This window comes from Takifugu rubripes, chromosome 21, assembly GCF_901000725.2.
Source record: "Takifugu rubripes chromosome 21, fTakRub1.2, whole genome shotgun sequence".
Taxonomy (NCBI): Eukaryota; Metazoa; Chordata; class Actinopteri; order Tetraodontiformes; family Tetraodontidae; genus Takifugu; species Takifugu rubripes.
The window spans coordinates 7878680-7890902 of NC_042305.1; the positions used below are offsets into that span (position 1 = coordinate 7878680).

Genomic DNA, 12223 nt, shown 5'->3' on the forward strand with positions numbered 1-12223 from the left:
TTGGGAGTACCAGGCGACGGATCAGACGGTCTAATGATTCATCCGCAGATTTTGATGCTGCTACACTTTGATAGGTAGTTAACGAGGATAGCGCTCGGCACTGCGGCTCCTCGGCGCTGGTGTAATGCCTTACTGAGGCTGCTAATGAATAAATCCCATCATTTGGTGCCCATCTTGCTCTGCCAGCCGCAGGGCCTCTGAAGTGGTGTGTCGAGTTTGGTGGAGAGGTGTTTGTTTCCTGGCCCCCTATTAATTAACTCTGGCTACTCGGTCTGAGAGAAGAAAGATGAAGAGGAAGGAGAAAACACAGGGGAATATATCCTGGTCTGAGCAACGCTCCTATAGAGAACAGAGAAAAGAACGAGAGTGAAGAGAACATCTTCTGCCTCGGAGTAGGAAAGGTGGATAAATGCAGCCAGACAGCCCACAGAAGGAATTTATACAGCGAAAAACATGCAGTTTAAACAAAATAATCCTCCGTATGTCACCCAATGCTCTATCTTCACGTTGCTACTTATTACTGTTTATCCAGCCTTTCAGCTTCTGGTCTCCTATGTCAGAATGCTAAAAGAACAGAATTTATTTTCTATAATGTCTTATTTTGTTATTATTTTTATATAGAACACAGGATTGGAGGTTTTCTAAATGTTTTGTAATATGTTTTAGAATACAGTAAATTGACATTTAAATCTTGTTCATGTTTTAAAAACTAAATAGCAGCTATTTTATATTTCTTGGTGGTAGAATATTGCCTCAAGGCCAAACATCTTTTTTGTCCCCCAACATAATGTGGACTGAAGAGAATTAATGTGTTTCCTCCTTTCTTACAGACTTACATATAAAAGAACACAAAATGCAGCTTATGAACAGAAATCTGTAAAATCCACCTAAGCCCAAAGAAGTAACTGCAGTCCTTCTTTGCAATGGTTATAAACCTGTATATAAGCAGTTATAAAACCAAATCTAATGGTATTATGTGGCCAGGTAAAATACTGGGTGTGTGGAGGTTTTCTATAGACATATCACAGATGGAAGCAGGGATGAGAAATAATTGGACTTCAAAGGTGAAGGATGCATTGATAAAACAAAATGGATGCAGTCTGACGGTTTGGATGGAGGTGATACAGTGAAGTGTGAGAGATGGGCAGGGTGGCAGCAGAGGTTTCGTTGATGTTTTCACACTGACGGAAAGATGGAGACAGGCAGATAGATGAACACAGGCTGATAAGGGGGAGGGGGCATGAGGGAGAAAGACTAATTTTTTTGTAATGTTTGTATTTTTTAAGTCTGCTGTGCTGCTTGGGGACTGTTGCTCTGGAGGTGGAGAAATTAGCAGAGCGCTGTTCTTGCAGAAGGATACGAGTGGAGGACGCCGCGTGCATGCTAATTAAGCTGAACGCTAATTGGAAGAGCGGAGAGGAAAGATGGAGATGAAGACGGCATCAGCGGTTCAGCCTTGGACTCCCCCATCTCCTCTCTGCTCCTCTCTGCAGGAGGTCTGGGGCTGATGAGCGTTAATCAGGTGGTGATTGGCTCGACTCTCAGCTGAGCTTCACAGGCTGATCTGACTTCAAGACCTCCTGTCTTTGTGACTCAAATTTATTCAGACAACAGCTGTACTAATTCATGCAAATAACATTTAAAGACTGGTTTAATAAATCACAGAGTTTTTAGTTTTTTCCTGTTTTCCACCATTTTATTTGCATTGATTCTTCCTCACACTTGGTTGGGTCAGTGGTGGCTCTTTCTCTCCTTATCATTTAGTCCTATAGTACTGCTAAAAATATCAAGATTTTAAGCTCAACCGCTGTGTGTGGCACTAAAATGTACTACCTCATTCAGTCATAGAGCTTTTTCATCTATTTCACCAGTCATTGTTTTTTATTTTTTTCCCCAACCACTGAGTTTTGAATCAGAAGAAAACCAACAAGCTTGGAGAAAAAGAGAGGCGTGCAGAAGGATGGAAGGGGACTTTGAAGAGGGTTTTATGATTTTTCGATGAAATTGTTTTGATGTGCAGTCGGCGAGGAGGCAGGAAGGAAGAGAGAGAGACAGAGAACCAGTTTTTTTCTAATTCTTTGCAGAGCAATGAACAAACCCTGAAGTCACAGCACTCCGTGGGTTTGGGGACTTCTGTCACTTAAGGATATTTCTTTTCAAGAAGGGTTGGAAATTAAAAACAGGCCTTGAAGGATTTTGAGCACCATGCATGTTCTGTGAAATGTTTGCAAAAAGTATTTGTGACAGTGAGACAGGAACTCGAGAGCTGAAAGGAATATAAGAAGATAAAAAGTGATGCAGGCTCAAAATAGCAACACTCAATCTTGGATGGATGACAGTGAAGACTACACTGCTGTCCTTGAACTGGAACAATAAATTTAAATCACTTAAAGCACCTGTGGATGAACTGAGCATCACATCGGTCCTGATGAAGCTGCAGATCAACTGTTGGCCCTACAAAAATCATTTTTTAAAACCACGTAGGAAATCTTAGAAATGAATTTATGCATCTTGTTGCGCTCTTCCCTCATAATTTCTTTTTTTGTGGAAGCTCAGATCTTTACAGAGACCTTTCATCACACCATCGCAGGCCTTCCTGCTGACTTTTAATTATCCTATCTAATAAATGCAATTAAAACCTCTCAGTCATGCTTACAAAACCACAGGACAGGATCAAAGCAGAGAAAATCCATGTCCAGCCATCCTGTTGTTGTGGTACCAAATACGTTCCTGTGCAGGTAGAAGTGCCCAATATGGTTTTTTTTGTGTGAGCATGGGTGCACTACCTCAGCTGTGATTGAAAAATCACCTAAAATCTAAATTTAAGGTCAAGAGTTGTACATTGCAGTCTATTTTAGAAGAGCGGAGAGTTGTGTTTGTATTTTTAATGGCTTGGTAGACGGGGTGTTGTATGTTGCAAAGTAGAGTTAATGAACCTGCTGCAGGAAATGTTTTTTACAACATCAAACTAGCAGATCGGGGCTTGTTAAACCCTGCAGCCACTTAGAGTGTAGGCTGCAGGCAGCCTGGGACTTGGCCTTCAGTAAAGGCAGACTTTAACTTTGAGATATCAGCCCAGTGTAGAGAGTAAAGTACTCTATCAAAGTACTTTATGAGGATACTTAAAGTGGATATTGGGAATATTAAGCTGCTCACCAATCACCTCCATCCCACTTATTAATTGGAGATTTTAGCTTGTGATGAAACAGAGAAATGGTCCTGATCCCCATCCACCTCTTGCTGAAATGAACAACACACTTGGCAGTGTTTCCCGGCTCTAATTTATCTGAGAGCGTGTTGTGTGATGGCGGCGGCCATCGGCTTTAATTGAAGATCAAGAAGTCGTGTGCTGCAGTCAAACCTCATTTTAACGCCGTAATGCAGCCAAAATTTGATTTGCTCGACATTGCTGCTGGCACATCACAAAACGGAGGTTAATGGTTTTCAAATGTCAGCTGGTGAGTGCGAGAGAGAGAGAGAGAGCGAGACGGAGACCAGGAGAGAGGAGAGAAATGTTTCATACAGATGGCTGAAGGGTATCCTAACATTACAGCTTCAACCTCGCACTTTTTCTTCTGACAATAAACCTGATGGGAGTGCTGTTGTCCTCTGCAGATCTTGCTGACTAACATCATTTTGTCAGTCATTCTGCGGGCTGTAACTGCCAAAGTTGCAACCGTTTTGAACACATTTGGAGTGTTTTAGAATCGCTGACTCCGCTCCCGTTCCCTGTTTATTGTATTTCTAAAGCACTAAGCCTTGCTCTTTTCAGAACTCAAATTGTTTTGTGTATATGTGTTGCCCGTCACATAAGCGCTTGAAATCAAATAAACAGCCGGTGAAAGGAGGCTCTGTCAACGCTCACAGTCGGTTATAATCGATATCTTAATCAGCTGTATACGCTTGTGAATGTCACCAAGATTTCTTACAACTCCACCATCCAATTCCTCTGAGCTTCTCTGATTTCTGACCTTTTTATTCCGACCCCTGTAGGAACCACGGTCCCAGTGGATTCCCTGTGGTTCTAACCGCTCCCTCTCTGCCTGCTGTGATTGACAGGTGTGCTGGTGGTTAATGTGACCTGGAGGAAGAGAACATACGTGGGAACTCTGCTCGACTGCACTAAGCACGACTGGGCTCCTCCAAGGTAACACTATATTGCTTCTCTATCTGCTCCTCGATGTTAAAAAAACTATTGCTGCACTAGCAACCTCTGAAGAAAACTCAGACGTTCCAGTAAAATTACATGATTTGTCATCTTCAAGCACTGGCTTTTATTACCCTTAAACCTACACGCTGACTGTGAGACCTACTTTCGAAGGCTAGTTGCTTACAAGCTGTAACTCTTTTTGTTATGCATGTGAAAAAAATGTTTTTAGTGTCTCATTTAAGGTTATTTTTCTCCGTCTGTTTAATGATAAATGGAGAAAAGTTTTGTGTCATTTCTGTGTAATTGCATTTAAATGACAAGGTTATTACAATTATTGTGATTAGTGTTTGTTGATCTGTCATCTGTTTTATCCGATTTGCTGCCACTCTTCATGGCGTTCATGTGTTTTAATAAACATGTTTATTAACATGTTCATCTTGGTTAGACATGAATACTGATTTGGTTCCATTGCTGTTGTTCCGTGATGAGCCTCAAACATTCTCTGGTCTCAGCGGCTTCACAGATGGAGAGTGTTTCTGTGATTTCTGAGTCTGAATCCTCACATTACTGCCCCTGTATGTAAATTAATGGCATCATTGCAATTACAGTTTAATCTTTTCAATGAAAGGAGCTAAATTGCTTTTCCTTTTCAAACGCAGAGTTGACAGATGTGCAGATGTCTGTCAGACGCAAATAAATGTTTCTCCTTCAACCAGCTTTAATTCACTTAATTAAAGACGATACTTGTATGCTTGTATGCATTGTTTCTCTTGGAACTATCTGTAACCAAAATATGAAATATTGAGGTCAGCAGCACTAACCCGAGTTTATTGGGATTACTAGATTAGAGGATGTTTTAGTGGAATAATCATAGATTTCCCCTAAGATTCAACAATAGATGGGATTTTGCACACATCCACATACAAACCCATATATATACCTATGTACACACACACACACACACACACACGTGTGTGTGTGTATGTATGTATGTATGTATGTATGTATCTATGTATGTATCTATGTATGTGTATATATATGGGGTTACCAGCAGGTTATTTATCACATCAAATAAAAACCTGGGTAATTAAGAATTCAGTTTTGAGTATGCAAAACCACAGAATTGAGATAAATAAGAAAAACTTCAAATGTTGCATAAAGCATGCAAGTCCACCCCGGCAGCATTGTTTAATGTCCAGGGACTCTGATATAAAAAGCAATTACAAACATCACAGGAAATGTGAGATATCATCGTTTTCAAATCACAGTCAGGGACAGGAAAGACTTGTCTCGGTGTGTGTTGAAGTCTGTTCCAATAATGAGGTGATTAACACCCAAAGCACGCTTCTCAAGGTCAGAATATAGTCGCTCAGTAATGGCCACTAACCATTATTGTGATCTATTGTCGTAATTAATGCATATAAAGGTCTGTGAGGTCCGGGGAGGCAGAGGGAGCAGCGTGTGAATACAAAATCCTTGATATCAAAACAGAGAAAAATCCATTTTTCTCCCCAGAGTCTCTGTAAAGAGGTCTGCATGAGCTTTTGAATGATATGTGTGTTCAGGTTGATTGCTTGTGTGTGAAGTGTCAAGAGTTCAGGTTGCTGTTGAGGTAGCAAAAATCCTGTGTCAACAGCTTTGACTGTGTTCTGCTGCCGTATTAAGATACCTTAAAACATTAATATAGCAAAAAAAATATTGTGTAGCATGTATATTTTTATATCAGTGCTTTTTAAAGATATTAACATCGTAATGAAAGCAGCCAGTCTGGCTGAGTTCATTATTGCTGAGTTAGTCACCACTTAATCCCAGTGATTGAGTGTACTGATGTTCATCCTAATCATATTCCTCATCTTTTGTTCAGGTTTTGCGAGTCTCCCTCCAGTGACCCAGAGTTGCCAGGTGGACGAGGCAGAGGGAAAAGGATCCGGATGGGCATGGCTGAGCGGCTCTGCATTGAGCCAGCCTCCCCTGCCAAAGTCAGAGGCCTGTCACAGCACAGAAGCCGAGGAGGTGGTGTAGCTGGAACTGCAGCGACCATCCATACAAAGGGCCGGAGAGGCAGCATGAACCTCATCAACAACTGCCGACCGCCGCCTTCGTTTTTCACTGTAGAGGAGGTAAAACCTGCCAACAGTACCTCTTCTCTGTCCTCTGGGAAACGGAAAAACAAACCCCCTGCAGACCTGGACCTCAGCCTGGTCTCTGACGACATTAAAAATGGGAACGGGAAGAGGATCCGGGCAAAATCCCGCAGTGCCCCATCTACACCGCAGGGTAAATCTGACCCTTCGTTCATGGACCCAGGAGGAGGTTGTGCTTCATCACCACCCCCGCCCATCCTCATTGATTGCCCCCACCCAAACTGCACTAAGCGCTACAAGCACATCAACGGACTGCGCTACCATCAGACTCATGCGCATCTGGAGGTTGAAGAACAGAGGAAGCCTGAACTGGAGCCCATGAAGGATGGGGATAGCGAGGGACGACTATCAGACTGTGAGGACACCATTGGCAACTTGACATATGACCTCTCAGAGACAAACAGCTCAAATGCCAACAGCTCTTCTAAGAAACCTACCCCTCTCTACAAGGTGACCACAGTGGGGTCGCCAAAGAACAGAAGGCTACTGCTTAGTACTGACCACACACCCACAACAAACTCCAAGACCAGAAGAACCTCATTGCTCAAAGATGGGCTGATTGATGACCTCAGTAATCTGCCCATCATATCCAACATGACCGTGGTTCTGGAGAACTGCATGGTGCCAGATAGGAACTCCTCGGTAGAGATGCCCAAACTGGAAGCCGAGGGATTGATTGACAAAAAGGGAGGTGCGTGTGACAAGGGCAAGAAAGCTAACGGGAAGGTTGAGAAGCTATCTAAGTCACGCACCAACCGCCCAATTGCCCCAGCGCCAGCTCCTCCTAAACTCATTGCTATTCCCAACACTCCATACCCATCTGTAACAGCAGATACTCCCCCATCACAGCAGCCCTCACCTATGGCAGCAATAGGCCTCACTAGTAAAAATCTTCCTCTGAAACCCATCAAACCAAAGCTAAGCATCGTGATGGAGCCAAGCCTCGTCAAAGCCACTCTGGTTACCTGCAGCAAAGATACGAGAAAGAAAGAGAAACGGAAGCTGAAGGACAAACACAACAAAGATATGCCAACCAGAACTCCCAATGGTGACAGCAATGGAATCAAAATGGAAGACAGTAGTAGTAGTTCTAAAATTGGAATCAAGGAAATTTCTGGAAGCCTGCTGAAGGAGCACCTGAGTAAGCAGGATGTGATAAATGGAATCACAGAGAGCCAAGAGAGTAGGATGGCCAGCATCCGAGCCGAAGCTGACAAGGTATACACCTTCACCGACAATGCCCCCAGTCCCTCCATCGGAGGCTCATCCAGGCTTGACTCCAGTGGAAGTTGTCTCACAGCAGGAGAAAACAACAGCAAGAACAACAGTCCTGCTTATTCTGACATCTCGGATGCTGGGGAGGATGGGGGATCTTCTGAATGTCGCTCAGATGGCGTTAGATCCAAGTCCAACTCCTCCACCTCTTCAGAGGTGAGCTCCAACAGTCACCATGGTAATTCTGGTAAAAACCTGTCCGCCCCATCTGCCCCATCATCAAAAGACTCTCAATCTCCCTACTACCACGGCTATGAACCCTACTACCTGCAGGGTTATATGCAGTCAGACAGGCCAAACAGCGGCAGTGCTTATCATAAAGGTTCAGCCCTTGATGGGAAAGGAAAAGACAGAAAAGAAGAAGTCAAAGAGGATGACAAAATCTCCTCACATGACTTCTCGGACTCCAAGAAAGTTGATACGCTCCCTCAATCTCAACTTCAGCTGGCCATGAGTCAGACCCAGACTGCACTGGCCCAGTCGTTGTATTATGGCCAATACTCCAGAGGACTGTACTTGGACCAGAAACTGTTGATGTCCTCCAAATGCAGTGAGCAGATGCACAGTGCTAAACATAGGGGACAGGGGATAAGAGACAGTGAAGATGATAAACATGTGCTTGGGGGGTCTGCCACTGGATCTATGCTAGGTAAAGGTCCAGATCTTGCTAAGGGTTGCTGTCCCAAACCCGTCCTCTCTTATGTGGAGATGAGTGAGAGAGGAGAACGGGGACAGAGTTTAGGGTTTAAAGCTGTGCACAGTGGTATGGACCAACACCAGGTCTCCATGAAAGACTGTGATGACATCAAATCACCGTCCTCTTCCTCTTCTTCACTCCACAACCCAAACAGTCAGACAGATCTGGACTCAAATGTTTCCTTTTCCAGTGTAAGTTTCTCCCTCTGTCTATAATCTGCCGCCGCCGCTGATGGTGTTGTTGGTGTGCTTTACTGACTGTTGAGTGTCACAAAGAAATTAATCGCACGTTGTGTACAGCGAAACCAGTAGGTGCTAATAACAAAGACCATGTGGCTTCTGTGGTGCTGTCGCTCTACTCTGACATGTGTCATTTAATTTTAATGATGCATATGTTTTTAATGTTAAGAGTAAGAATTAATGGGGGATGTGTATTGTTCACTTTAGCTGTAAATGTGAGCACATAAAGGGACAAAGGAAGCATTTCTAATACTCTGATGGTTTTGATATCAGCTGCTGTTTTTCAGAGAGCTTGTACAGTTTTTAAGTATTTAATCTTGTGCAGATAACTGCTAACACTAGCCATGCTTGATCATGTAACAATGATTGTAAGAAGTGAATGAACGATGTGTTTGAGAGGGTAGGTTGTTTTTTTTCTCCCACTCTTCATTTTGACCAAAATCCTGCAGCTGATCATGTGTGAGGCGCATCGTGATTTGTGTCATTGAGAGGGACGCTACACCGCTCACATTCCACCAGTGAATGGCCGCCTGCTTTTGCAACGTCGTCATCCTTCATCAGCATCACACCCAGAGCCTGTGATAGATGCTCTGTCTATGGTTCTGTTCACTCAATTGCACAGTGTTTCCTCTATAGTCACTCAGCAGCGGTGGGCCGCCACAGCAAGCAATTCTCCGACTCCGCTAAACAAAAGAAAATGCTAAGTAGCTTAATTACCCCTATGGTCTTCAAACAAAAACACACTAAAGAGATAAGACCATTGACACTTGTAAAATAGGTAGTTTCAGCTCTCCAACTGACCATATAGTGATAAACTGGGACAAAGACATGGACCGAAGTTGAACCGACACCAATGTGACTCTACCCACCACTGTTAACAAAAAATTATAGGGGAAACACTGCAACTGCCACCAACACTTGTCCCCATCGATCTAGCCCTCAGACGGCCCGGCCTGGGCTCACTGCCTGGTTCACAGCAAATACTCTACAGAGCTACACAGTCAACATGGGGAAGAGGCCGAAGAGGGTGAGGCAGACAGGGGAAAGGAATGGGTAGCTACCATGGAGCCTGCCGGGGCCAAAGTCATCTCAGGAGGAGTTGGAGGACAAAAGGGAGGAGGAGCGGCTGACGATCTGAAAAAAGTGCGGGTCCATGCATCCCACGATCTGCCTGGCATTGACACGTCGGACGATCCCGAAGGGCTTGACGATCAAGGCCTGGAGCCAATGGGAGGTCTGGCTGAGGAGTCCCAAAATGCACGGGTAGCAGTGTCTCCTCCCATGACCCCCCAGCAGCCCTACATCCAGTATCAGCACTCCCCTTACCCAGCCTACCTTGCCATGTGTGAGGGCGGTGGGGGTTCCTATCGAGGGGTGTCCCCAACTCTTGTACACAATTACCCAGGTAAGTAAAAGAAAAATGTAGAATTAGACATTAAACATTATTATTAATGACTGCAGCATTGTGCCTCTCAAATGTAATAGAAAACAAACGTATGAAATATAAATTACACATGCCGTATCCCTGCTATTTCTCCCTCTTGTGGCAGGGAGGGGATTGACACTCGAGGAAGACGCAGTCCAGTTTTAAAATGATAGTATTTTAAGAGAAAACAGGCTGCAACACTGTGCTTTTTAAATAACAATGAGATGACTGTAGCGAGGTGACGTGACTTTAATGGCGCGTGCGTGGGTATGTTGTTGTGTGCATCTGTGTTTGTCTCCCACCAGGTTTTCACTATCCTCTGTATGGAAAAACGGCAGACAGGGACGAGTCAGAGGTGACTCAGCCTGGCAGAGGAGCAGTGGTGAGCAGCAAGCAGAGCGGTGACTCCTCTTCACCTTCCGCCATTGAGCTGCTGCAGCAGCAGTCCCATCAGTACCGCGGAAAATCACCCGCTGTGAGACACTGTTTACTGCACCACCACGGCCAAGCTGCTGCCACCAGCAGAACGCACACGGACAAGAGCTCTGGCATAACATAGAATAAAAAATGAGTGCATATTCAAAATTGTAACTACAGTAATTCCTTCATAAAAAAGGAATTTCTTTTTAACATTATGTTAACATATTCTGAATTCAACCTACATAGTTCCTTTCTGCTCATTTAGTTTACCTGAATCTAAATATGCATATTTATATATTTAGGCAGCAAATTCAAGGTTTTATTTTTCTGTCCAGTACAGGGGAGTAAAAAGATGGAACACTTCTTCAGACATGTACTGAATGCGTGTAAGTAGGTGTGTGTCTTCTCTTGCAGCCTGGTGAGAAGGGTTCCCCTGAGGGAGAAAGAGAGCCAGAGAGAGGAGACAGGAACCACGTCTCATTTGCCCGACACCTCCACACACACCATCACACACACCTGGGTATGAGCTACAACCTGATGTCAGGACAGTACGACATCTACCAAGGTAGGACCGACAACACCCCACGACCCAAACTAGGAACCTTGAACGCACGTCAGTAGTCCGTTAAGCAGCTGATCGATTCACTTACTTAAGCGGAAGAATTTCTTCTGTTGAAATGTTTTTCTTTTATTGTGTGTAAGGTCTGAGCTCCAGGTCGCTGGTGTCCAGTCAGCAGGTGTCCGGGCACACCCCTACCGGTAGGTTTAATGAATCCTCAAACCACCAGGACAATCAAAAAACAAATATAAAAATGCGTAAGAATAGCTTTAAAAAAAAAAAAAAAAAAATCTCAGCTACCCAGAATGCCAAGCTTCTTAGCCTGTAGCCTCTCAGAACCTTTTATTGTCCTGTTACGGCCATTACAATGCAAAGGAATTAAGTAGTTTTAGTTTTATCAGTGTTTTGAGCAAATTTGAAAAAGTTATATCTGTCAGGCTGTAACATTCCAAACTTAATGCAGCTGTGTTAAGAAGAGTGTTCAGTTCTGCCCTGTGGGTTTAATCATTGTGCTCATGAATATGTATAGCTTAACTCAGAGTTTATTTTTTTCTGTCATTATCTTTGTATTTATTCAACTTTAAGTAGAATTGTGTTGGATTTAGGCTGTCTGTTGGGGTCTCTATGCATGAAATAATTTATTTTTTCTCCTCATTAAATAAGCAACAGCTCTCATATTATGCATCTAAAACTTTCTTTTCCAGATGATTATCTGTTTCTCACTGATTTCCGTGCCTATTTATTTTTTAACAACTGCTCTTTCACTGCCTATGTTTTTGAACTGCAGCGGAGACATAACGCCAGACAGTTAAAGCACATAATACAATTATTAGGTTATTGCTGCAAAGACTGCAGATATCTGCCAGTAGATAATTGTTGTGTAGTGAGTGATAATTTGTGTAGCGAGGATATCTAAAAATCACAACTTTAATATCCTGTGAAACAAAACAATTTCCTTAATTATCTCATCATCACCAAAGCTGTATCAATAGTGTAAGCGCAAACCACAAACACTTTAAATCCAGAAAAAAAGTGTTTTTACAGACATTCTGAACATTTTCTTATTGACGTGAGAAAATTAACCAATTCATTTCAGTTTAAAAAGCTGCTTTAGAACATGTATGAATATTGATGACCAGAATATGAAGAAAACTGAGTAGCAGAACTTAAAACATTAAACTCAAGCTAAAAATTCAAACACTTTCAGCTTTATTGAGAGCCTCTCTGCGTTCAACCCTTCTGCCTTCAGAAGACTTTTGAAAACGGGCTCTTGTCTGAACCTCTACAGGATGAACCACAGCTCATCTGACCTG

The 12223-nt window shown here is 43.2% G+C and overlaps 1 protein-coding gene across 4 annotated transcripts in view; it reads left to right on the forward strand.

Annotated features, from left to right (window-relative positions):
- Positions 1–12223, forward strand: part of znf608 (zinc finger protein 608) — a 30229-nt gene that overhangs the window by 15865 nt on the left and 2141 nt on the right. For 2 of the 4 annotated variants that reach the window (XM_029830094.1, XM_029830097.1), the window contains exons 3-8: positions 4060–4147; positions 6015–8457; positions 9442–9910; positions 10237–10406; positions 10766–10964; positions 11054–11110. In XM_029830094.1, the coding sequence (XP_029685954.1) occupies positions 4060–4147; positions 6015–8457; positions 9442–9910; positions 10237–10406; positions 10766–10964; positions 11054–11110 (3426 nt within the window). The remainder of the gene's footprint in view (positions 1–4059; positions 4148–6014; positions 8458–9441; positions 9911–10236; positions 10407–10765; positions 10965–11053; positions 11111–12223) is intronic. The other 2 variants (XM_029830096.1, XM_029830095.1) reach the window with 2 other exon arrangements.